The sequence below is a fragment of the Anomaloglossus baeobatrachus genome, chromosome 3, assembly GCF_048569485.1.
Source record: "Anomaloglossus baeobatrachus isolate aAnoBae1 chromosome 3, aAnoBae1.hap1, whole genome shotgun sequence".
NCBI lineage: Eukaryota > Metazoa > Chordata > Amphibia > Anura > Aromobatidae > Anomaloglossus > Anomaloglossus baeobatrachus.
Window position 1 is genome coordinate 24,387,318 of NC_134355.1, and position 27,157 is coordinate 24,414,474.

Genomic DNA, 27,157 nt, shown 5'->3' on the forward strand with positions numbered 1-27,157 from the left:
TAGTGAGCTCCCTCTAGTGGTGGCTGTATAAATCTGTATGTAGTGAGCTCCCTCTAGTGGTGGCTGTATAAATCTGTATGTAGTGAGCTCCCTCTAGTGGTGACTGTATAAATCTGTATGTAGCGAGCTCCCTCTAGTGGTGGCTGTATAAATCTGTATGTAGTGAGCTCCCTCTAGTGGTGGCTGTATAAATCTGTACGTAGTGAGCTCCCTCTAGTGGTGGCTGTATAAATCTGTATGTAGTGATCTCCCTCTAGTAGTGGATGTATAAATCTGTATGTAGTGAGCTCCCTCTAGTGGTGGCTGTATAAATCTGTATGTAGTGAGCTCCCTCTAGTGGTGGCTGTATAAATCTGTATGTAGTGAGCTCCCTCTAGTGGTGGCTGTATAAATCTGTATATAGTGAGCTCCCTCTAGTGGTGGCTGTATAAATCTGTATGTAGTGAGCTCCCTCTAGTGGTGGCTGTATAAATCTGTATGTAGTGAGTTCCCTCTAGTGGTGGTTGTATAAATCTGTATGTAGTGAGCTCCCTCTAGTGGTGACTGTATAAATCTGTATGTAGTGAGCTCCCTCTAGTGGTGACTGTATAAATCTGTATGTAGTGAGCTCCCTCTAGTGGTGGCTGTATAAATCTGTATGTAGTGAGCTCCCTCTAGTGGTGGCTGTATAAATCTGTATGTAGTGCGCTCCCCCTAGTGGTGGCTGTATAATCTGTATGTAGTGAGCTCCCTCTAGTGGTGGCTGTATAAATCTGTATGTAGTGAGCTCCCTCTAGTGGTGGCTGTATAAATCTGTATATAGTGAGCTCCCTCTAGTGGTGGCTGTATAAATATGTATGTAGTGAGCTCTTCTAGTGGTGGCTGTATAAATCTGTATGTAGTGAGCTCCCTCTAGTGGTGGCTGTATAAATCTGTATGTAGTGAGCTCCCTCTAGTGGTGGCTGTATAAATCTGTATGTAGTGAGCTCCCCCTAGTGGTGACTGTATAAATCTGTATGTAGTGAGCTCCCCCTAGTGGTGATTGTATAAATCTGTATGTAGTGAGCTCCCCCTAGTGGTGGCTGTATAAATCTGTATGTAGTGAGCGCCCTCTAGTGGTGACTGTATAAATCTGTATGTAGTGAGCTCCCTCTAGTGGTGGCTGTATAAATCTGTATGCAGTGAGCTGCCTCTAGTGGTGTCTGTATAATTCTGTATGTAGTGAGCTCCGTCTAGTGGTGGCTGTATAAATCTGTATGTAGTGAGCTCCCCCTAGTGGTGGCTGTATAAATCTGTATATAGTGAGCTCCCCCTAGTGGTGACTGTATAAATCTGTATGTAGTGAGCTCCCCCTAGTGGTGATTGTATAAATCTGTATGTAGTGAGCTCCCCCTAGTGGTGGCTGTATAAATCTGTATGTAGTGAGCGCCCTCTAGTGGTGACTGTATAAATCTGTATGTAGTGAGCTCCCTCTAGTGGTGGCTGTATAAATCTGTATGCAGTGAGCTGCCTCTAGTGGTGTCTGTATAATTCTGTATGTAGTGAGCTCCGTCTAGTGGTGGCTGTATAAATCTGTATGTAGTGAGCTCCCTCTAGTGGTGGCTGTATAAATCTATATATAGTGAGCTCCCTCTAGTGGTAGCTGTATAAATCTGTATGTAGTGAGCTCCCCCTAGTGGTGGCTGTATAAATCTGTATGTAGTGAGCTCCCTCTAGTGGTGGCTGTATAAATCTGTATGTAGTGAGCTCCCTCTAGTGGTGGCTGTATAAATCTATATATAGTGAGCTCCCTCTAGTGGTGGCTGTATAAATCTGTATGTAGTGAGCTCCCCCTAGTGGTGGCTGTATAAATCTGTATATAGTGAGCTCCCTCTAGTGGTGACTGTATAAATCTGTATGTAGTGAGCTCCCTCTAGGGTGGCTGTATAAATCTGTATGCATGGAGCTCCCTCTAGTGGTGGCTGTATAAATCTGTATGCAGTGAGCTGCCTCTAGTGGTGTCTGTATAATTCTGTATGTAGTGAGCTCCGTCTAGTGGTGGCTGTATAAATCTGTATGTAGTGATCTCCCTCTAGTGGTGGCTGTATAAATCTGCATGTAGTGAGCTCCCTCTAGTGGTGGCTGTATAAATCTGTATGTAGTGAGCTCCCCCTAGTGGTGGCTGTATAAATCTGTATGTAGTGAGCTCCCTCTAGTGTTGGCTGTATAAATCTGTATGTAGTGAGCTCCCTCTAGTGGTGACTGTATAAATCTGTATGTAGTGAGCTCCCTCTAGTGGTGACTGTATAAATCTGTATGTGGTGAGCTCCTTCTAGTGGTGGCTCTATAAATCTGTATGTAGTGAGCTTCCTCTAGTGGTGACTGTATAAATCTGTATATAGTGAGCTCCCTCTAGTGGTGACTGTATAAATCTATATGTAGTGAGCTCCCTCTAGTGGTGGCTGTATAAATCTGTATGTAGTGAGCTCCCTCTAGTGGTGGCTGTATAAATCTGTATGTAGTGAGCTCCCTCTAGTGGTGGCTGTATAAATCTGTATGTAGTGAGCTCCCTCTAGTTGTGACTGTATAAATCTGTATGTAATGAGCTCCCTCTAGCGGTGGCTGTATAAATCTGTATATAGTGAGCTCCCTCTAGTGGTGGCTGTATAAATCTGTATGTAGTGAGCTCCCTCTAGTGGTGGCTGTATAAATCTGTATGTAGTGAGTTCCCCCTAGTGGTGACTGTATAAATCTGTATGTAGTGAGCTCCCTCTAGTGGTGGCAGTATAAATCTGTATGTAGTGAGCTCCCTCTAGTGGTGGCTGTATAAATCTGTATGTAGTGAGCTCCTTCTAGTGGTGGCTCTATAAATCTGTATGTAGTGAGCTTCCTCTAGTGGTGACTGTATAAATCTGTATATAGTGAGCTCCCTCTAGTGGTGACTGTATAAATCTATATGTAGTGAGCTCCCTCTAGTGGTGGCTGTATAAATCTGTATGTAGTGAGCTCCCTCTAGTGGTGGCTGTATAAATCTGTATGTAGTGAGCTCCCTCTAGTGGTGGCTGTATAAATCTGTATGTAGTGAGCTCCCTCTAGTGGTGACTGTATAAATCTGTATGTAGTGAGCTCCCTCTAGTGGTGGCTGTATAAATCTGTATGTAGTGAGCTGCCTCTAGTGGTGGCTGTATAAATCTGTATGTAGTGAGCTCCCTCTAGTGGTGGCTGTATAAATCTGTATGTAGTGAGCTCCCTCTAGTGGTGACTGTATAAATCTGTATGTAGTGAGCTCCTTCTAGTGGTGGTTGTATAAATCTGTATGTAGTGAGCTCCCTCTAGTGGTGGCTGTATAAATCTGTATGTAGTGAGCTCCCTCTAGTGGTGGCTGTATAAATCTGTATGTAGTGAGCTCCTTCTAGTGGTGGTTGTATAAATCTGTATGTAGTGAGCTCCCTCTAGTGGTGGCTGTATAAATCTGTATGTAGTGAGCTCCCTCTAGTGGTGGCTGTATAAATCTGTATGTAGTGAGCTCCCTCTAGTGGTGGCTGTATAAATCTGTATATAGTGAGCTCCCTCTAGTGGTGGCTGTATAAATCTATATATAGTGAGCTCCCTCTAGTGGTGGCTGTATAAATCTGTATGTAGTGAGCTCCCTCTAGTGGTGGCTGTATAAATCTGTATGTAGTGAGCTCCCCCTAGTGGTGACTGTATAAATCTGTATGTAGTGAGCTCCCTCTAGTGGTGGATGTATAAATCTGTATGTAGTGAGCTCCCTCTAGTGGTGGCTGTATAAATCTGTATGTAGTGAGCTCCCTCTAGTGGTGGCTGTATAATTGAGAGAGGCAAAGCATTATAGAATGAGCAGACGGCCACGTTCCAGTACATATAACCAGCATGCAAAGTCAGAAATGGATGATCGCTGTGTATGTGACACTGTTGTGTGGGATTGTTGATTTTTTGAATATGCTTAAACAGCGGCTATAAAAAGCCAGTATTCTTTCCTTATTAGACAAGTGTCCTGAGCCCCATCATCTCCCTGTGGGGGGGAAACTAGAAGAGATCTTAGCGAGGAGACACTCGGGGCTAATTAAAGGAGAAGTCTCTATATTCAGACAGAAGGCTCTGGGGAGGGAGGTTTATCCGTCGGCCTCCGGCATGCCCGTCTGTAGGGCACTATCGCTGTGCGTCTTGGGTAAAGGTAAAACACCAGATAGATGGAAAATAGGTCAACTTTATTTTCAGGAATGTGGAAATGATTCTCTCGGCTGCAGCTCAGCATGGAGCGAGTCCACGGCAGCGAGCGGACCCCAGAGAGCCAATCTGGGACCCTCATGATGACAAATAACAGTAAACAACTTAAATTATGGAGACATTTTTTTTCATTCTATTTCTGCAATTTCCCGATTTCCCCCCCAGAAAGTCTCCTGTATGAGCTTTACAGAATGCAAAAGTAGATCTGTCTATACATCGCTACAATCCAAATTCTAAACCCCTGTAATATTAATTAGGTTTCCAGAAAAATGGACAAATGGTTTTCTGAGCCTAGAAGCTTTCCTAAAGATACAGCAGAGTTCACATAGGAACACCGGCTACACTACCTGGACGTGGCAGATAGGGGACGCTGTCACTGGCTGACACCAGATTCCTGAGGAGGTATGAGGTCAAAAACCCTCGAGTGACTGCAAAAGATTGGAAGGCAACAGGCGCTGAGGTATCAGATACTAAATGCTGATGGGCTTCATGCCTGAATTGCAAGATGCGATCGCTATTCACCCAGGAGCACGAGAAAAGTTGGCACTACCATGCTCGGGTGCTCAGTACTGGTAACTAGTGATGAGCGGGCACTACCATGCTCGGGTGGTCAGTACTGGTAACTAGTGATGAGCGGGCACTACCATGCTCGGGTGGTCAGTACTGGTAACTAGTGATGAGCGGGCACTACCATGCTCGGGTGCTCAGTACTGGTAACTAGTGATGAGCGAGCACTACCATGCTCGGGTGCTCAGTACTGGTAACTAGTGATGAGCGGGCACTACCATGCTCGGGTGCTCTGTACTGGTAACTAGTGATGATGGGGCACTACCATGCTCGGGTGCTCAGTACTGGTAACTAGTGATGAGCAAGCACTACCATGCTCGGGTGCTCAGTACTGGTAACTAGTGATGAGCGGGCACTACCATGCTCAGGTGCTCAGTACTGGTAACTAGTGAAGAGCGGGCACTACCATGCTCAGGTGCTCAGTACTGGTAACTAGTGATGAGCGGGCATTACCATGCTCGGGTGCTCAGTACTGGTAACTAGTGATGAGCGAGCACTACCATGCTCGGGTGCTCAGTACTGGTAACTAGTGATGAGCGAGCACTACCATGCTCGGGTGCTCAGTACTCGTAACTAGTGATGAGTGAGCACTACCATGCTCGGGTGCTCAGTACTGGTAACTAGTGATGAGCAGGCACTACCATGCTCAGGTTCTCAGTACTCGTAACTAGTGATGAGCGGGCACTACCATGCTCAGGTTCTCAGTACTCGTAACTAGTGATGAGCGGGCACTACCATGCTCGGGTGCTCAGTACTAGTGATGAGCGGGCACTACCATGCTCGGGTGCTCAGTACTGGTAACTAGTGATGAGCGGGCACTACCATGCTCAGGTGCTCAGTACTGGTAACTAGTGATGAGCGGGCACTACCATGCTCAGGTGCTCAGTACTGGTAACTAGTGATGAGCGGGCACTACCATGCTCGGGTGCTCAGTACTGGTAACTAGTGATGAGCGAGCACTACCATGCTCGGGTGCTCAGTACTGGTAACTAGTGATGAGCGAGCACTACCATGCTCGGGTGCTCAGTACTCGTAACTAGTGATGAGTGAGCACTACCATGCTCGGGTGCTCAGTACTGGTAACTAGTGATGAGCAGGCACTACCATGCTCGGGTGCTCGGTACTGGTAACTAGTGATGAGCGGGCACTACCATGCTCGGGTGCTCGGTACTGGTAACTAGTGATGAGCGGGCACTACCATGCTCGGGTGCTCAGTACTGGTAACTAGTAATGAGCAGGCACTACCATGCTCAGGTTCTCAGTACTCGTAACTAGTGATGAGCGGGCACTACCATGCTCAGGTTCTCAGTACTCGTAACTAGTGATGAGCGGGCACTACCATGCTCGGGTGCTCAGTACTGGTAACTAGTGATGAGCGGGCACTACCATGCTCGGGTGCTCAGTACTGGTAACTAGTGATGAGCAGGCACTACCATGCTCGGGTGCTCTGTACTGGTAACTAGTGATGAGCGGGCACTACCATGCTCAGGTGCTCAGTACTGGTAACTAGTGATGAGCGGGCACTACCATGCTCAGGTGCTCTGTACTGGTAACTAGTGATGAGCAGGCACTACCATGCTCGGGTGCTCAGTACTGGTAACTAGTGATGAGCGAGCACTACCATGCTCAGGTGCTCTGTACTGGTAACTAGTGATGAGCAGGCACTACCATGCTCGGGTGCTCAGTACTGGTAACTAGTGATGAGCGAGCACTACCATGCTCAGGTGCTCTGTACTGGTAACTAGTGATGAGCGGGCACTACCATGCTCGGGTGCTCAGTACTCGTAACTAGTGATAAGCGGGCACTACCATGCTCAAGTGCTCAGTACTGGTAACTAGTGATGAGCGAGCACTACCATGCTCGGGTGCTCAGTACTGGTAACTAGTGATGAGCGAGCACTACCATGCTCGGGTGCTCAGTACTGGTAACTAGTGATGAGCGGGCACTACCATGCTCGGGTGCTCAGTACTGGTAACTAGTGATGAGTGGGCACTACCATGCTCAGGTGCTCAGTACTGGTAACTAGTGATGAGCGGGCACTACCATGCTCGGGGGCTCAGTACTGGTAACTAGTGATGAGCGAGCACTACCATGCTCGGGTGCTCAGTACTCGTAACTAGTGATGAGCGAGCACTACCATGCTCGGGTGCTCAGTACTGGTAACTAGTGATGAGCGGGCACTACCATGCTCAGGTGCTCTGTACTGGTAACTAGTGATGAGCGGGCACTACCATGCTCGGGTGCTCAGTACTCGTAACTAGTGATGAGCGGGCACTACCATGCTCAGGTTCTCAGTACTGGTAACTAGTGATGAGCAGGCACTACCATGCTCAGGTTCTCAGTACTCGTAACTAGTGATGAGCGGGCACTACCATGCTCAGGTTCTCAGTATTCGTAACTAGTGATGAGCGGGCACTACCATGCTCGGGTGCTCAGTACTGGTAACTAGTGATGAGCGGGCACTACCATGCTCGGGTGCTCAGTACTGGTAACTAGTGATGAGCGGGCACTACCATGCTCGGGTGCTCAGTACTGGTAACTGGTGATGAGCGGGCACTACCATGCTCAGGTGCTCAGTACTGGTAACTAGTGATGAGCAGGCACTACCATGCTCGGGTGCTCTGTACTGGTAACTAGTGATGAGCGGGCACTACCATGCTCAGGTGCTCAGTACTGGTAACTAGTGATGAGCGGGCACTACCATGCTCAGGTGCTCTGTACTGGTAACGAGTGATGAGCAGGCACTACCATGCTCGGGTGCTCAGTACTGGTAACTAGTGATGAGCGAGCACTACCATGCTCAGGTGCTCTGTACTGGTAACTAGTGATGAGCAGGCACTACCATGCACGGGTGCTCAGTACTGGTAACTAGTGATGAGCGGGCACTACCATGCTCAGGTGCTCTGTACTGGTAACTAGTGATGAGCAGGCACTACCATGCTCGGGTGCTCAGTACTGGTAACTAGTGATGAGCGAGCACTACCATGCTCAGGTGCTCTGTACTGGTAACTAGTGATGAGCGGGCACTACCATGCTCGGGTGCTCAGTACTCGTAACTAGTGATAAGCGGGCACTACCATGCTCGGGTGCTCAGTACTGGTAACTAGTGATGAGCGAGCACTACCATGCTCGGGTGCTCAGTACTGGTAACTAGTGATGAGCGAGCACTACCATGCTCGGGTGCTCAGTACTGGTAACTAGTGATGAGCGGGCACTACCATGCTCGGGTGCTCAGTACTGGTAACTAGTGATGAGTGGGCACTACCATGCTCAGGTGCTCAGTACTGGTAACTAGTGATGAGCGGGCACTACCATGCTCGGGGGCTCAGTACTGGTAACTAGTGATGAGCGAGCACTACCATGCTCGGGTGCTCAGTACTGGTAACTAGTGATGAGCGGGCACTACCATGCTCGGGGGCTCAGTACTGGTAACTAGTGATGAGCGGGCACTACCATGCTCGGGTGCTCAGTACTCGTAACTAGTGATGAGCGAGCACTACCATGCTCAGGTGCTCAGTACTGGTAACTAGTGATGAGCGGGCACTACCATGCTCTGGTGCTCAGTACTGGTAACTAGTGATGAGCGGGCACTACCATGCTCAGGTGCTCTGTACTGGTAACTAGTGATGAGCGGGCACTACCATGCTCGGGTGCTCAGTACTCGTAACTAGTGATGAGCGAGCACTACCATGCTCGGGTGCTCAGTACTCGTAACTAGTGATGAGCGGGCACTACCATGCTCAGGTGCTCAGTACTGGTAACTAGTGATGAGCGGGCACTACCATGCTCGGGTGCTCAGTACTGGTAACTAGTGATGAGTGGGCACTACCATGCTCGGGTGCTCAGTACTGGTAACTAGTGATGAGCGAGCACTACCATGCTCAGGTGCTCTGTACTGGTAACTAGTGATGAGCGGGCACTACCATGCTCGGGTGCTCGGTACTCGTAACTAGTGATGAGCGGGCACTACCATGCTCGGGTGCTCGGTACTCGTAACTAGTGATGAGCGGGCACTACCATGCTCGGGTGCTCAGTACTCGTAACTAGTGATGAGCGAGCACTATCATGCTCGGGTGCTCAGTACTGGTAACTAGTGATGAGCGGGCAATACCATGCTCGGGTACTCAGTACTGGTAACTAGTGATGAGCGGGCACTACCATGCTCGGGTGCTCAGTACTGGTAACTAGTGATGAGCGGGCACTACCATGCTCGGGTGCTCAGTACTGGTAACTAGTGATGAGCGGGCACTACCATGCTCGGGTGCTCAGTACTCATAACTAGTGATGAGCGGGCACTACCATGCTCGGGTGCTCTGTACTGGTAACTAGTGATGAGCGGGCACTACCATGCTCGGGTGCTCAGTACTCGTAACTAGTGATGAGCGAGCACTACCATGCTCGGGTGCTCAGTACTGGTAACTAGTGATGAGCGGGCACTACCATGCTCGGGTGATCTGTACTCGTAACTAGTGATGAGCGGGCACTACCATGCTCGGGTGCTCTGTACTGGTAACTAGTGATGAGCGGGCACTACCATGCTCGGGTGCTCAGTACTGGTAACTAGTGATGAGCGGGCACTACCATGCTCGGGTGCTCAGTACTCGTAACTAGTGATGAGTGGGCACTACCATGCTCGGGTGCTCAGTACTGATAACTAGTGATGAGCAGGCACTACCATGCTCGGGTGCTCAGTACTGGTAACTAGTGATGAGCAGGCACTACCATGCTCGGGTGCTCAGTACTGGTATCTAGTGATGAGTGAGCACTACCATGCTCGGGTGCTCAGTACTGGTAACTAGTGATGAGCGGGCACTACCATGCTCGGGTGCTCAGTACTGGTAACTAGTGATGAGCGGGCACTACCATGCTCGGGTGCTCTGTACTCTTAACTAGTGATGAGTGGGCACTACCATGCTCGGGTGCTCAGTACTGATAACTAGTGATGAGCGGGCACTACCATGCTCGGGTGCTCAGTACTGGTATCTAGTGATGAGTGAGCACTACCATGCTCGGGTGCTCAGTACTGGTAACTAGTGATGAGTGGGCACTACCATGCTCGGGTGCTCAGTACTTGTAACTAGTGATGAGCGGGCACTACCATGCTCGGGTGCTCAGTACTCGTAACTAGTGATGAGTGGGCACTACCATGCTCGGGTGCTCAGCAGTCACAATGAGCAAATTGGCCGCGTGGACAGGCACGACTTGCGTATGGAGCATAATGGAAGTCAACGGGAATCTTCGGTAGAACGTGTTTGCGTCAGACCATGGAGAGACTATGAATACACTGGTAGAGCGTTGGTGGACATGAGGGGCACGAGATCCTTGTCCTGTCGGGAGTTAATAACAGCCGAGCTTTAGCTTCTCTCAAATGACATGAAATTTTCTTCTAGGTTTTTCTAATACTTGATTGAATCCATCTTGTCTTGCACATGCTGCTGGTCTCTAGTGCAAGAGGAAGCAAAGCAGCCCCAGAGAATCACTGAGTCCCCTGCATGCTTCAAAGTAGACATCACTGAGTCTTCACCTTGTTTCACTGTGGTCGTCACCGAGCCACCGCCATGCTTTACTATAGGCATCACTGACCCAATACCATGCTTCACTGTAGGTATCACTAATCCACCACCATGTGTCATTATAGGTATTACTAAGACACCACCATGCATCACTGTGGGCATCACAGAGCTACTACGAAGCTTCACTGTAGGCATCACTGAGCCACCACCATGATTCACTGTAGGTAGTAGGTATCACCGAGCCTTCACCATGTGTCACTATGGGCTTCAGCGAGCTACCGCAATGCCTCACCCTGTAGGTATCACCATGAATCATTGTGGATACTGCCATGCTTATGTGTAATTATCACTATCCAACCTCCATGCTTCACTGTAGGCATCAACAAGCCTCCACCATGCTTCACTGTAGGTATGACCAAACCGCCACCATGCTTCACTATAGATATCACTGAGCAACTACCATGCGTCACTGTAGGTATGACCGAGCCACCAATATGCTTCACCAAGCAACCTCCATGCTTCACTGTAGGCATCTCTGAGTCACCATCATGCTTCATTGTAGGTATCATGGACCTCCATCACCACCTTCATCCTTCGTTGAAGGCATGAGCAAGTTTCCACCATGCATCACTGTGGGCATCACAAAGCTACTGCCATGCTTCACCGTAGGCATCACTGAGCCACCACCATGCATTACTGTAGGTATCAAGATCCTCATCGCCAATTAAAAGCTGAGAGCATCTACAGAGAGAAAGTCTCACTCTGGAGGACCCACCACATCCACACATCACCCACAGCCTATTGAATTCAATGAACGCTATGTAATTCCCCATTTCTCCTGCTGAGCTGCTGCAGAGAAATTCAACCCTGTGGCTTTTTCCTTCACTGATTACAATGGTTTGCTGGAAATTACAGCAGAGACACCCTGAGATTAGCTTATTATCAGTGGAAAATAATAAAACCGCATTGTGAAAAAAGGCTTAGAATCCCTGTAACAAGTCTGGTATATGTTAAGCGCATTTTTTGCAGACGTTCTCCTGGCATCTGTGTTGTGACTCAACTGTCCAAACAAATCTATGTCGGCCTGTCCTTAACATTCCCGAGCCGGCAACACAATATCCCTGCCACAGTATATATATTCCGTATACAATTCATATATCCCGCCTGTATAAATACTTCTGCCTCCAGCAGCTCCTGGATCTGACATGTTTACAGGACAGAGCCCGAGTGATCTAGAAGGTTTATAGAAAACATCAGCGAGCAATTATCCCGGACGCATCTTTCTAATAGTCCACATAACTTCCCTATTCCCCATAGTAACCGACAATGCACTTGTGCCAGATAAGAGCATTTAGTCTGGTCGCCTTGTGTCTCAATGATGGTTATATGTCCGGAAATCTTGCATTTCAGGCTCAAAATCCCAAAACTTTATCTCCAGTGTTCTCCAGACTGCTTCACTTTCTGGGACAGGAAGTAGCTGTCTGATATGTATTACTGTCAGCCATAATACTTACCTGGTCACCCTCTCAGCTCTCTCTGTTATCACTGACAGAATAAGAACTATCAGTAAGGCAGGAAGTAGCTACGTTCTTCTCTCTGTTATCACTGTCAGGATAAGAACCATCAGTAAGGCAGGAAGTAGCTAACTTCTTGTCTCTGTTATCACTGACAGGATAAGAACCATAAGTAAGGCAGGAAGTAGCTAACTTCTCTCTGTTATCACTGACAGGATAAGGACCATCAGTAAGGCAGGAAGTAGCTAACTTCTCTGTTATTACTGACAGAATAAGAACCATCAGTAAGGCAGGAAGTAGTTAACTTCTCTCTGTTATCACTCACAGAATAAGAACAATCAGTAAGGCAGGAAGTAGCTCTCTCTGTTATCACTGACAGGATAAGAACCATCAGTAAGGCAGGAAGTATCTCTCTCTGTTATCACTGACAGGATAAGAACCATCAGTAAGGCAAGAGGTAGCTAACTTCTCTCTGTTATCACTGACAGAATAAGAACCATAAGTAAGGCAGGAAGTAGCTCTCTCTGTTATCACTGACAGCATAAGAACCATCAGTAAGGCAGGAAGTAGCTCTCTCTGTTATCACTGACAGGATGAGAACTATCAATAAGGCAGGAAGTAGCTAACTTCTTCCTGTTATCACTGACAGGATAAGAACCATCAGTAAGGCAAGAGGTAGCTAACTTCTCTCTGTTATTACTGACAAGATAAGAACCATCAGTAAGGCAGGAAGTAGCTAACTTCTCTCTGTTATTACTGACAGAATAAGAACCATCAGTAAGGCAGCAAGTAGCTAACGTCTTGTCTCTGTTATCTCTGACAGGATAAAAACCATCAGTTAGACAAGAAGAAGCTAACATCTCTCTGTTATCACTGGCAGAATAAGAACCATCAGTAAGGCAGGAAGTAGCTCTCTCTGTTATCACTGACAGAATAAGAACCATCAGTAAGGCAGGAAGTAGCTCTCTCTGTTATCACTGGCAGAATAAGAACCATCAGTAAGGCAGGAAGTAGCTCTCTCTGTTATCACTGGCAGAATAAGAACCATCAGTAAGGCAGGAAGTAGCTCTCTCTGTTATCACTGGCAGAATAAGAACCATCAGTAAGGCAGGAAGTAGCTCTCTCTGTTATCTCTGACAGGATAAGAACCATCAGTAAGGCAAGAGGTAGCTAACTTCTCTCTGTTATCACTGGCAGAATAATAACCATCAGTAAGGCAGGAAGTAGCTAACTTCTTCTCTCACCTAAGTTTCAATCTAAATTAATCTATCCGATGCCCTGGCCAATACAGAACAAACTGTGTGTGATCCAAGCAGATTTTGGGATTGCCCCCGACCCCTTTAATTTCTTATGTTCAGCGCAATTGCCCCATTCCCAGCCTTTCTAAAATTATGACCTATGTCCAGCTGACTGATCATCCTATAACCTGTTTATATAGCGTCCATCAGCTCATGCAGCTGTTCCTGCCTCTCCCCGATTCATCCTGAGCCACCTGGTTCATGAATATCAGAACTGCAGCTGCTACAAAGAGTCATTTCTTCTGTACTTACTTGCCAAAATGACCATGTCCATCCCCCAGAATATACTCATGATCCATCCGACCATGACAATCGCCGTGAGGATTTGGATGAGGGCTGCAGCTATGTTCAGCCAGAAGACGCAGCATATGTGGCGGTCGGGGAGGTCGGTCCTGGCTCCGCACAACACAGTGAACGCTGACACGAATGTCCCTGAAAGAGAAGAGCGAGACAGTCACATACCACATACAGAGAAGTACGTAGTGACGTAGCCCCCTGCAGTTACCATTTTATATCAGCTTTTCTTGCCAATTCAGTTGCCATGTAATACTACCATGTAGTTTCCACATAATACCGTTTCCCTGAAAATAAGACATATCCCAAAAATGAGCCATTGCAGGATTTTGAGGGCTTTTTTTTTGCATATGTTTAAAATATAAGCCCTCCTCCAAAAATAAGCCCTAGTTGTGGTTCCATAAGGAAGTGTCTAAGCAGATAAAAAAGTTAAAGAATACAGCAGAACTCTTCATCAAAGAAAGTAGACACTCCCAAAAGACAGCAGATCCCCCACAAAAAAAGAAAATCGCACTCACCAGACCCCAAACATTTACAGTAGATGGGCTCTCACACAGAGATCTGTGTCGCTGTCAGGTCCCTCGCATTGCACTGCGGCTCTCACACACAGATCGGATACCAGTATCACTCTGCGTGATACCGCTTCTAGTCACCAGGGGGAGCCATCCGCTGTAGAACGCAGGGGGACCTGACAGCGACGCAGATCTGTATGTGAGAGCCCATTCACTTGCCAACTCTAATTGTTCTGGGTGTGGTAAGTGCAATTCTTTTAGGGGGAGTCTGCTTTCTTTTGGGGGTAAACTTAGCAGTATATAGAGAATAATAAATGTAAGCAGGTAATTAACCCTTTGTAAATGTGGTATGTACCCTCCACTATAGGACCGGACCACGGAAATAGCAGATCAGATAAGACAATGTGCGTCTGAGCCAGTAATAGAAAGAACACACAATGCTGAGGTTCCAGAATGTGATGATGATTAGATTGGAATAATTGTTGATTTTTTTTCTTCAAGAATAAATGTGAATTGTTCATGGGAAAATATAAGACATCCCCTGAAAATAAGCCCTAGAGCAAAAACTAATGAAACCCGGTCTTATTTTTGGGAAAACATGGGTATTTCCCACATAAAATTGCTACTGTCCATATAATAATGCCATATAATTTTCACACAATACTGCTATGCTCTCTCTACATAAAACTGCCACATAGTCCCTCCAAAAAACTGCTATATTCACAGAAATCAAGGCACATTTCTGGGCGCCACATCCTATTTATTCCAAGCAGCTGCTAAAACCTCAGCGCATGGTCCCAAGTAACAATGTTTCCAGTTTACATGATTTATTTACAATGTATCCAATGCCGAAAGTAGCATAAAAAATGTTGTATTCTAATGTTCAGAACAAATGTTTCCAATATTTGCAGGAAACTTTAAAGCCAGGCTGGAATCCACCTCGTAATGTTAGAAAAACATCCCAGGATCGGTCACTTTATGGCAAATTAGCAAAAAAAGCCAGGATCACTTTGAGACAATGCTGCGATTGGATCATTAAGTCATTGTATTTCTGTAAACTGCAGCTTGGTGCTGGAATCGGGGAGATCTGTTCTGAGAGATCTGTGCAGGGAGATCTGTGCTGGGAGATCTGTGCTGGGAGATCTGTGCTGGGAGATCTGTTCTGGGAGATCTGTTCTGGGAGATCTGTGCTGGGAGATCTGTGCTGGGAGATCTGTGCTGGGAGATCTGTGCTGGGAGATTGTGCTGGGAGATCTGTTCTGGGAGATCTGTTCTGGGAGATCTGTGCTGGGAGATCTGTGCTGGGAGATCTGTGCTGGGAGATTTGTGCTGGGAGATCTGTGCTGGGAGATCTGTTCTGGGAGATCTGTGCTGGGAGATCTGTGCTGGGAGATCTGTGCTGGGAGATCTGTTCTGGGAGATCTGTTCTGGGAGATCTGTGCTGGGAGATCTGTTCTGGGAGATCCGTGCTGGGAGATCCGTGCTGGGAGATCCGTGCTGGGAGATCCGTGCTGGGAGATCCGTGCTGGGAGATCCGTGTTGGGAGATCTGTGCTGGGAGATCTGTGCTGGGAGATCTGTGCTGGAAGATCTATTCTGGGAGATCTGTGCTGGGAGATCTGTGCTGGGAGATCTGTTCTGGGAGATCTGTGCTGGGAGATCTGTGCTGGGAGATCCGTTCTGGGAGATCCGTGCTGGGAGATCCGTGCTGGGAGATCCGTGCTGGGAGATCCGTCCTGGGAGATCCGTGCTGGGAGATCCGTTCTGGGAGATCCGTGCTGGGAGATCCGTGCTGGGAGATCCGTGCTGGGAGATCCGTTCTGGGAGATTCGTTCTGGGAGATCCGTGCTGGGAGATCCGTGCTGGGAGATCCGTGCTGGGAGATCCGTGCTGGGAGATTGTTTGAAATCTGTTGATTCACACAGAAACAAATTCACAAATTGTAACAATTTGTACCACAAATACGTATATCGGTATTTTGACGCAAAACCAGATCGTCATAAATGCGTTTCAGTTCCATTCATTTACAGTGGAATCGCGGCAAGATGCGGTCACATGCGGTTGTGTATGCCGCACTCAACCGCATCTTGCCGCGATTTCACTGTAAATGAATGGAACTGAAACGCATTTATGACGATCTGGTTTTGTGGCAACATACCGCTGATGTGAGCCCTACTCCTTGTTTAAGCAGAGCTGTGTACACTTCTGCTTCTACTCAGGATGGCTCCCTGGGGTCTTCTGGCTAATATCTGGCTGCACAGACTCCCCAGCCACTCCATGTGGCATTAGCCACACACTCACTAACATCCATGGCAGTACCGGGGCATCCAGTGCCCACACGTTTTCTTGATTACATGCACAGCACAGCACAGCACAGTATACAGTAACGAAAATTAAACGTATCACTGTAGCGGAGAATGTCTGATTCTAACTGTGCCCCGACTTACTGAGGCAACGGGGACGGGAACTACAGGGGCAAAAGAGGCAGGAATGGAGTCATCTGTTACTGATAATATAGGGGTAAGTATGGGTGGAAAAGAAGCATTTTTGTCTGGTGCTATAGGGCCATCTTTCGGTAGCACAATAGGGGGTATTTATGGCTGAAAAATAGCAATGGCTGAAGAAAAAGCCATAAACCACACATCCTACTCATCATACTGTAATATAATGCTGCTAGGCAAAAATGTGTATGTGGCACCCCTGAGGCTTCAGTCGCCACAGAGTACTGCACCTCACTTAAGGTGCGGTAGTCATCCTGGACCCAGAGGAGGTCAGTACCGGTTCCACCAAACACCAACTCATCATACACACAACCGGGTTGGCCTCCCCACTGGGGATCGGCTAGGGTTGGGTCTTAAGCCAGTCACCAAACATGGGGGCTGACACCCACTAGCAACAGAGAACCTAGGGAGGGAAGGCCATCAGGGTGAGTTAGGAGCAACACAACAGTTAAGAAGTTGTCCAGCAGGAGAGGAAGAGAGCAGTTGGGTTTGATCAGTGGCTCTGGTGGGACGCAGGAGTCAATACGGGCGCCGAGGGGGGAGCTTCATTGCTCCCTCGGGACTGGCGCAGTGCAGGATGCAGAATCCTAGGGTGGATTATACTTCAGGTTGTCCACCAAAATCTGCAGGACAGGGGGATTGTACGTCTATCCGGCCCCCAGAGTTCCCAGAGCACAGTGCTAAATAGGATCCGGGGTCGTGATCCAAGGGAGGCCACACAACGGACCCGCGGCATACGGGACGGGATTAACCACTTTCCAAGAACCGGGGTCCCCAAGAAGCTTTAAGCCACGGTGATCTACTTTTAGAAGAACAAAGAGAAAGGGCCCACCGTCCACTGTACCGGTTCTGACCTCCAACAGATCCGGGATCGGCTGGGGCCCCTCATGGCGGTGACCGGCATCTTCCGGGTAAAACCAGAACTGTGAGTAAAGAAAACCTTGAACCCGCAGAGACTGTGTCCGCCTGTCCTTGCCAGCGCCCGCCATTACTACTCCCCCTCATCATCCTCCCTGGCGCCCGCTCCACCTGTGGGGAGCAGAAACATCTTAGCTGCTACTACCATCCGCCCCGGAGGACAGCGACAGCAGCGGCGGCTAATCCCTGGCCACGTACCACAGGTCGTGTCATGAGACAAATCCTCCACCATCATCATCCATTTCCCCCCCTCCTTTATTGTTCACCTCGGGGCCACAAAACTGGGCGAAAGGGCCACCCGTCACATCCTTAGACTCGACATCACTACGCCCGACGATGAGTAATGTAACCCTTGCCCCGTGGGTGCTACGTATATACCTGAACATGAGGTTGTTGGTTTAACATTCTGATCAGATGTATGACACCGCTGCCACATCACAGCAAACCTCTGAGTCTGTCTTTACATTATTTAACCCTTAAAGGTCAGGTGCTGTGCGCCAACCACTGCTGCAGCTACAATGCGCCAGCAGGGGAGGTGACCTGGTGCCTAACAGCACCCATGCTACAAGGCTGAGTCCCCATGACTCCAGGCCACGCCGCCCCACAGTCTTTTTCATCAGCTATCGCATATGGCTGAAAAATAGGTATCTTTGGCTAGAACTTTAGGGGCATCTGTGGCTGGAAGTATACAGAGCATTTAGGACTAGTACAATAGGGGCATCTCCAGATAGAACTTTGACTTGTGCTATAGGGGCATCTTTGGGTAGCACTATTGGGGCATTTAAAGCTGGAAAAGAGGTATTTGTAGCTGAGACTATAGGTGCATCTGTGGCTAAATCTATAGGGGTATCTATGGATGGAACATCAGGGGCATCTCTGGCTGGAAAAGAGGTATTTGTGGCTAGCACTATGGTGGGATTTGCAACTGCAACTATAGGGGCATTAGCGGTGGGAACTGTGAGGGCATCTGTGGCTACTACTATAGGGGCATCTGCATCTGGAACTTTTAGAGCATCTGTGTCTAATATTATAGGCGCATTTGCAACTGGAAATATAGGGGCATCTGCGGCTGGAATAATAGGGTCTTATGCAGCTGGAACAGTTGAGACATAGGCACCTTAAACTATAGGGGCATCTATGGTCTATGGTTAGTAAAGTAAGGGCATCTGGGTAGCACTATTGGGGCATCTGTTGCTGGTACTATAGGGGCATCTGTGGTTGGAACTATAGGGGCATCTATGGTTAGTACAATAAGAGCATCTGGGTAGCACTATAGGGGCATCTGCTGCTAGCATAATAGGGTCTTTTGCAGCTGGAACAGTTGGGACATAGGCACCTTAAACTATAGGGGCATCTATCGTCTACGGTTAGTACAATAAGGGCATCTGGGCAGCACTATTGGAACATCTGTGGCTAGTACTATAGGGGCATCTGCGGTTGAAATTACAGGGGCATCTACGGTTAGAACAATAGGGTAGCACTATAGGGGCATCTGCACCTGTGACTATACAAGCACCTGTGGCTATTCTTTTGGGGCATCTGCGGCTTGCACTAGGGGGGAATCTGTGCGTGGAAATATATTGGCTTCTGTGGTTAGTACTATAGGGGCATCTGTGGCTAGTACTATAGGGGCATCTGTGGCTATTCTTTTGGGGCATCTGCGGCTTGCACTAGGGGGGAATCTGTGCGTGGAAATATAGGGGCATCTGTGGTTAGTACTATAGGGGCATCTGTGGCTAGTACTATAGGGGCATCTGTGGCTAGTACTATAGGGGCATCTGTGGCTAGTACTATAGGGGCATCTGTGGCTAGTACTATAGGGGCATCTGTGGCTAGTACTATAGGGGCATCTGTGGCTAGTACTATAGGGGCATCTGTGGCTAGTACTATAGGGGCATCTGTGGCTAGTACTATAGGGGCATCTGTGGCTAGTACTATAGGGGCATCTGTGGCTAGTATTATAGTGGCATCTGGGTAGCACATAGGGTTGATGAATTTAGTGCAAATCTTTTCTGCCAAGCAAAAAATGACCCCCGGGATCACAAATTCTGAAATAGCTGCAGATATCTGGATAACAAAACTGATGCCCTCAATGGTGAAGAAACAGAAGAACAAGTGGAAAATAGACTTTAAATGAGGCGCCGCTGAGAAGAAGGATTTGGTGCAAAACACAAAAAAAACCCTACTTCTTCCCGACATATATATAAAGTGTAGCGGCCCGGCCTATCCGGGGTCTGACGTATATTTACACATTTCACTCTGAATAATTCAATTACTCAGAACTTTATTTGCATCACTAATCCGCAATAACAAATTAATTACTGCAAATGAATTGGCAGAGAAACAGCAGAAATGCTGGAAAAGCGGCGCAACGAGCTGTAAATCACAGACAGTCGTGTGCCAGGGGAGCGGGGAGCCCGCCGGAGCCATGATCCTATAGGAATGCTCATTCCAGACACTAGATATTGGGTTATTAAAGGGGAACTCCAACTTTACCTCTGATCTTGTATCACGAGGAGAGGTGAGGATAGAACTCCAGCCATTAGCTGATTATACGGCACTTTGATCCCCTTTATACTACACTTTGATCCCCTTTATACAGCACTTTGATCCCCTTTATACTGCACTTTGATTCCCTTTATACAGCACTTTGATCCCCTTTATACGGCAGTTTCATCCCCTTTATACGGCACTTTCATCCTCTTTATACGGCACTTTCATCCCCTTTATACTGCACTTTCATCCCCTTTATACGGCACTTTGATCCCCTTTATACAGCACTTTCATCCCCTTTATACTGCACTTTGATTCCCTCTATATGGCACTTTCATCCCCTTTATACGGCACTTTTATCCCCTTTATACGGCACTTTCATCCCCTTTATACGGCACTTTGATCCCCTTTATACGGCACTTTGATCCCCTTTATACGGCACTTTGATCCCCTTTATACGGCACTTTGATCCCCTTTATACGGCACTTTGATCCTCTTTATACAGCACTTTCATCCCCTTTATACAGCACTTTCATCCCCTTTATACGGCACTTTCATCCCCTTTATACGGCACTTTCATCCCCTTTATACGGCACTTTGATCCCCTTTATACGGCATTTTGATTCCCTTTATACGGCACTTTGATCCCCTTTGTATGGCACTTTGATCCCCTTTATACGGCACTTTGATTCCCTTTATACGGTACTTTGATTCCCTTTATACGGCACTTGGATCCCCTTTATACGGCACTTGGATCCCCTATATACGGCACTTTGATCCCCTTTATACGGCACTTTGATCCCCTTTATACTGCACTTTGATCCCCTTTATACTGCACTTTGATCCCCTTTATACGGCACTGTGATCCTCTTTATAAGGCACTTTCATCCTCTTTATACGGCACTTTCATCCCCTTTATACGGCACTTTCATCCCCTTTATATGGCACTTTCATCCCCTCTATACGGCACTTTCATCCCCTTCATACGGCACTTTCATCCCCTTTATATGGCACTTTCATCCCCTCTATACGGCACTTTCATCCCCTTCATACGGCACTTTCATCCCCTTTATATGGCACTTTCATCCCCTCTATACGGCACTTTCATCTCCTCTATACGGCACTTTCATCCCCTTTATATGGCACTTTCATCCCCTCTATACGGCACTTTCATCCCCTCTATACGGCACTTTCATCCCCTTTATACGGCACTTTCATCCCCTTTATACGGCACTTTCATCCCCTTTATATGGCACTTTCATCCCCTTTATACGGCACTTTGATCCCCTTTATACAGCACTTTGATCCCCTTTATACTGCACTTTGATTCCCTCTATATGGCACTTTCATCCCCTTTATACGGCACTTTGATCCCCTTTATACAGCACTTTGATCCCCTTTATACTGCACTTTGATTCCCTCTATATGGCACTTTCATCCCCTTTATACGGCACTTTCATCCCCTTTATACGGCACTTTGATCCCCTTTATACAGCACTTTCATCCCCTTTATACTGCACTTTGATTCCCTCTATATGGCACTTTCATCCCCTTTATACGGCACTTTTATCCCCTTTATACGGCACTTTCATCCCCTTTATACGGCACTTTGATCCCCTTTATACGACACTTTGATCCCCTTTATACGGCACTTTGATCCCCTTTATACGGCACTTTGATCCCCTTTATACGGCACTTTGATCCCCTTTATACGGCACTTTGATCCTCTATATACGGCACTTTCATCCCCTTTATACGGCACTTTCATCCCCTTTATACGGCACTTTCATCCCCTTTATACGGCACTTTGATCCCCTTTATACGGCATTTTGATTCCCTTTATACGGCATTTTGATCCCCTTTATACGGCACTTTGATTCCCTTTATACGGTACTTTGATTCCCTTTATACGGCACTTGGATCCCCTTTATACGGCACTTGGATCCCCTATATACGGCACTTTGATCCCCTTTATACGGCACTTTGATCCCCTTTATACTGCACTGTGATCCCCTTTATACTGCACTTTGATCCCCTTTATACTGCACTTTGATCCCCTTTATACTGCACTTTGATCCCCTTTATACGGCACTGTGATCCTCTTTATAAGGCACTTTCATCCTCTTTATACGGCACTTTCATCCCCTTTATACGGCACTTTCATCCCCTTTATATGGCACTTTCATCCCCTCTATACGGCACTTTCATCCCCTTTATACTGCACTTTGATCCCCTTTATACGGCACTGTGATCCTCTTTATATGGCACTTTCATCCCCTTTATACGGCACTTTCATCCCCTTTATACGGCGCTTTCATCCCCTTTATACGGCGCTTTCATCCCCTTTATACGGCACTTTCATCCCCTTTATACGGCACTTTCATCCCCTTTATACGGCACTTTCATCCCCTTTATACGGCACTTTCATCCCCTCTATACGGCACTTTCATCCCCTTTATATGGCACTTTCATCCCCTCTATACGGCACTTTCATCCCCTTTATATGGCACTTTCATCCCCTCTATACGGCACTTTCATCCCCTTTATACGGCACTTTCATCCCCTTTATACGGCACTTTCATCCCCTTTATATGGCACTTTCATCCCCTCTATACGGCACTTTCATCCCCTTCATACGGCACTTTCATCCCCTTTATATGGCACTTTCATCCCCTTTATATGGCACTTTCATCCCCTCTATACGGCACTTTCATCCCCTTTATACTGCACTTTGATCCCCTTTATACGGCACTGTGATCCTCTTTATATGGCACTTTCATCCCCTTTATACGGCACTTTCATCCCCTTTATACGGCACTTTCATCCCCTTTATACGGCACTTTCATCCCCTCTATACGGCACTTTCATCCCCTTTATATGGCACTTTCATCCCCTCTATACGGCACTTTCATCCCCTTTATATGGCACTTTCATCCCCTCTATACGGCACTTTCATCCCCTTTATACGGCACTTTCATCCCCTTTATACGGCACTTTCATCCCCTTTATACGGCACTTTCATCCCCTTTATATGGCACTTTCATCCCCTCTATACGGCACTTTCATCCCCTTCATACGGCACTTTCATCCCCTTTATATGGCACTTTCATCCCCTCTATACGGCACTTTCATCCCCTTTATACTGCACTTTGATCCCCTTTATACGGCACTGTGATCCTCTTTATATGGCACTTTCATCCCCTTTATACGGCACTTTCATCCCCTTTATACGGCACTTTCATCCCCTTTATACGGCACTTTCATCCCCTCTATACGGCACTTTCATCCCCTTTATATGGCGCTTTCATCCCCTTTATACGGCACTTTCATCCCCTTTATATGGCACTTTCATCCCCTCTATACGGCACTTTCATCCCCTTTATATGGCACTTTCATCCCCTTTATACGGCACTTTCATCCCCTTTATACGGCGCTTTCATCCCCTTTATACGGCACTTTCATCCCCTTTATATGGCACTTTCATCCCCTCTATACTGTCTCATTAATTGTCTCCAACCTGTGGCTTCCCAGTTGTTGCAAATCTACAACTCGCAACATGTTCTCCCTGTTAGGAGTCGTATTTTGCATCAAATGGAAAGGCACAGGCTGCAAACGATGGCAAAGGAGAGAAGACCGGTGAATTATCCAGCATAGAACGGCTGTAGAGGGAATCAGCCCTTTGGCACGGCCCGGAGGCGTCTGACGCTGCATGTCGGGAGTTGTACATTTGCAACAACTGAAAAGCCGCATTTTGCAGCCCGATCTATGACACTTTATCAGGTCTTTTGCATTTTATTCTTTATTTTTAGCTTTTTGGTAGATGCCCTTTAATACCCACCGGGATCATAAATCTCCCCTGTCCAGTGACGTCTCTGCCCCGGCTCCTTCTATAAATATTTATTCGTATCTGCGCTGCTTAACTATAACTAATGCTGACAAGCCTCACACATCATCGGGGGCTCCAGGACCTCCGCCCAGAACTATACCCAGAGGAGACAATGGCCAGAATCCAACGCATATCCCCAATGCAAACATACCATGACACATAGGTGCGTCCCGACCTGTCTGCTTGGAGGGGCATAGGACCCAATCTGCATGTTGGTGACCCCCGTTAATACACTACAAGACTATTGTTCCATTATTGGATGATCCACGGCATAATGTGTGCCAAATCTGTAATGCATTCATAAATATGTGGTGGTTCACATCAAGAGGTCCTGGATCATGGGAGAAGTTGCTCCTGGAGGATGATCAGGTCCCAATCTTTATTCATGGCCAGGTTCTTAGTCAAAATTGTGTGTGAGCCCCTCCCATGGAGGAGAAGGCCCCACACACGAAGGGTCTCTGGAGGCTTTACTGTTGGCAAACACACGACTCATGTGTCACGAAGGTCTCCTGTCCTTGGTAGACTTGGGGCAGGTTTGGGATCTAAGTCTCCCATTGCTTTGAGTCGTGTTGCTTTCTTTTGGTGCAGTAAGGGTTAATGACTTTGGTGCAGCCAGTTTGTGACCACTCCCCTTCCTCTTTAAATAGTCACATGTTCCATCACCTGATGCCGGTTATAGAATTGCATTCATTCTGGACTGATCACCATGGAGAGAGGAAGCCTTTGGAAGCTGTTGGAGCCATGTTGACTGCAGCTCTGGTGTTTGGCTGCAGCAGTGAAGTTTGTTATATATCCTTTTTTGTCTATATCCCCCTGTCTGTCTTCCTTCCCCTCTGTCTTATTACAGTAGAGGTGAAGTTTAGGTCACTCACTGGCTTTAGCACTAGACAGGGTGAGTGGAGAGATAGTTAGGGAGTCTCACGTTGCCTTGTGAGACTCCGAGTTTTAAACGTAGTTGCTTTCTTTTGGTACAGCAAGGGTTAATGACTTTGGTGCAGCCGGTTTGTGACTACTTCCCTTCCTCTTTAAATAGTCACATGTTCCATCATCTGATGCCAGTTATAGAATTGCATTCATTCTGAACTGACCGCCTTGGAGAGGAAGGCTTTGGAAGCTGTTGGAGCCATGTTGCCTGCAGCCCTGGTGTTTGGCTGCAGCAGTGAAGTTTGTTGTATATCGTTTTGGTCTATGTCCCCTGTTTGTCTTCCTTCTGTGTCTTAATACTGTAGCGGGGAAGTCTAGTGCACTCACCGGCCTTGGCACTAGACGGGGGAGTGGAGGGATAGTTAGGGACAAGGCACGTGATGGTGACGAGGGGAAGGACTCGTATAGGGGCATTAGGAGAGCTCAGGGAGCAGACACAGGTTAGTGTTAGGAGGTGACCTGTCCCCCGGATCCCTATCATCAAGGTTCTGCTCTCCCTTTCCATCCTCATTGTAACCTCTGTGTTGTGCTGTGTACCGGGCGATCCCTTGCCGGAGCGTGACGTTATGGCAGCACTCACCTTTTCTTCTCTGCACAATCATTCTTCCAGATGTCCCAAACAGTCTTAGGAGGACTTCAAAAAAATTTGTGTCAGTCTCAAAACTTTTGGCCACAACGGTACTACACATAATGCTGCCATATAATACCAATATAACACTGATAAATAAAGCACAGATAGTAATTATAAATAATGCTAAGATAAGACTGCTATACACAACACACATAATACTGCCATATAGTGCTACCACCAAGATCACACGGATATATATAACACATACAGTATAATACCACTATATAACGCCAAAATAATACTGTAACATACAGCATATATAGTAACACTATTTGCTGCCAAGATTATACTGCTATATACAGCACATATGATGCAATATAACACCAAGATAAAGCTGTTTTATACCGCACACATAATAATAAAATGCAAACCTAACACTGCTAAACACAGCACACATAATACCGCCTCATAGTGCCAAGATAACATTATCATATACAGCAAACATGATATCACCATATAGTGCAAAAAAAACACTGCTACATAGAGTTTACATTATACCATCATTTTGTGTTCACCCAGTACAGCATCAGGGAGGTGAGGTCAGCAGGGAAACGTCATCACAATGTCTCGTCCTATATCTATGATATCTATTCTATACTGTCACTTTAATGTATTTTATCTGTTTCTTCATATTAATACTTCGGCAGTTTAACTTGGACATTGTGTGGCGGAGTTATTAATGACAATATTTGGTGGAAGTATTATTCCCACAATATGGCAGCATTATTTAATGACAGAATTTTGTGGAAGGATTAATAGCACAGTATGGTTGCTCAGTGGTTAGTATTGTAGTCTTATGGTGGCTCAGTGGTTAGCACTGCACTCTTATGGTGGCTCAGTGGTTAACACTACAGTCTTATGGTGGCTCAGTTGTTAGCACTGCAGTCTTATGGTGGCTCAGTGGTTAACACTGCAGTCTTATGGTGGCTCAGTGGTTAGCACTGCAGTCTTGCAGAGCTGGGGTCCTGGGTTCAAATTCCACCAAGGACAACATCTGCAAGGAGTCTGTTCTCCCCGTGTCTGCGTGGGTTTCATTCGGGGTCTCTAGTTTCCTCCCACACTCCAAAGACTGATAGGGAATTTAGATTGTGAGCCCCAATGGGGACAGTGATGCTGATGTATGTAAAGTGCTGCGGAATTAATGGCGCTATGTAAGTGAATAAATATTAATATTATGGCAGCATTATTTATGACAGTATTTGGTGAAAGTATTATTACCACAATATGGCGACATTTGTAGAAGCATTATTACCACAATATGGCGACATTATTTAGTACAGTATTGTGTAAAAGTAATATTCTCACAATATGGCGGCATTTGTAGAAGTATTATTACCACAATGTGGAGACATTATTTATTATAGTATTAGGTGAAAGTATTATTCTCACAATATGGCGGCATTATTTATTAAAGTATTTTGCAGAAGTATTATTACCACAATATGGCGACATTATTTATTACAGTATTATGTGAAAGTATTATTCTCAGAATATGGCGACATTTATAGAAGTATTATTAACACAATATGGTGTCGTTATTTCTGAAGGTATTTTGTAGAAGTATTATTAGTACATTATGACAGCGTTATTTATTACAGTATTTTGTGGCAGTATTATTTATGACAGTATTATGTGGGCATAGTGTAGAAGTATTATTAACATCGTATGGCGGTATTCATGATGAAGTGTAACCTTAGAAGAGCTGACGTCGTAGCGACAGATCACTTTTTCATCTATATATTGTACCGCCATTGATTGCTATGGGCTCCCTTCTCTTTTGCACGGATCTTGGTGCGTCTCCCTGAGCGATTCTCCTCGTCTTCCCTTTTTCGCACAGTTTAGATTAATCAATATAAAGTGTTAATGTGGAACATCACAAATACATTAAGGAGCGCAGAGC

General features: G+C 46.8%; 1 protein-coding gene across 1 annotated transcript in view; it reads right to left on the reverse strand.

Moving 5' to 3' along the window:
• The window catches only part of STUM (stum, mechanosensory transduction mediator homolog), a 90,210-nt gene that overhangs the window by 19,386 nt on the left and 43,667 nt on the right, over positions 1-27,157 (reverse strand). Inside the window, exon 2 of the mRNA XM_075339062.1 lies at positions 13,352-13,531. Within this exon, the coding sequence (XP_075195177.1) occupies positions 13,352-13,531 (180 nt within the window). The remainder of the gene's footprint in view (positions 1-13,351; positions 13,532-27,157) is intronic.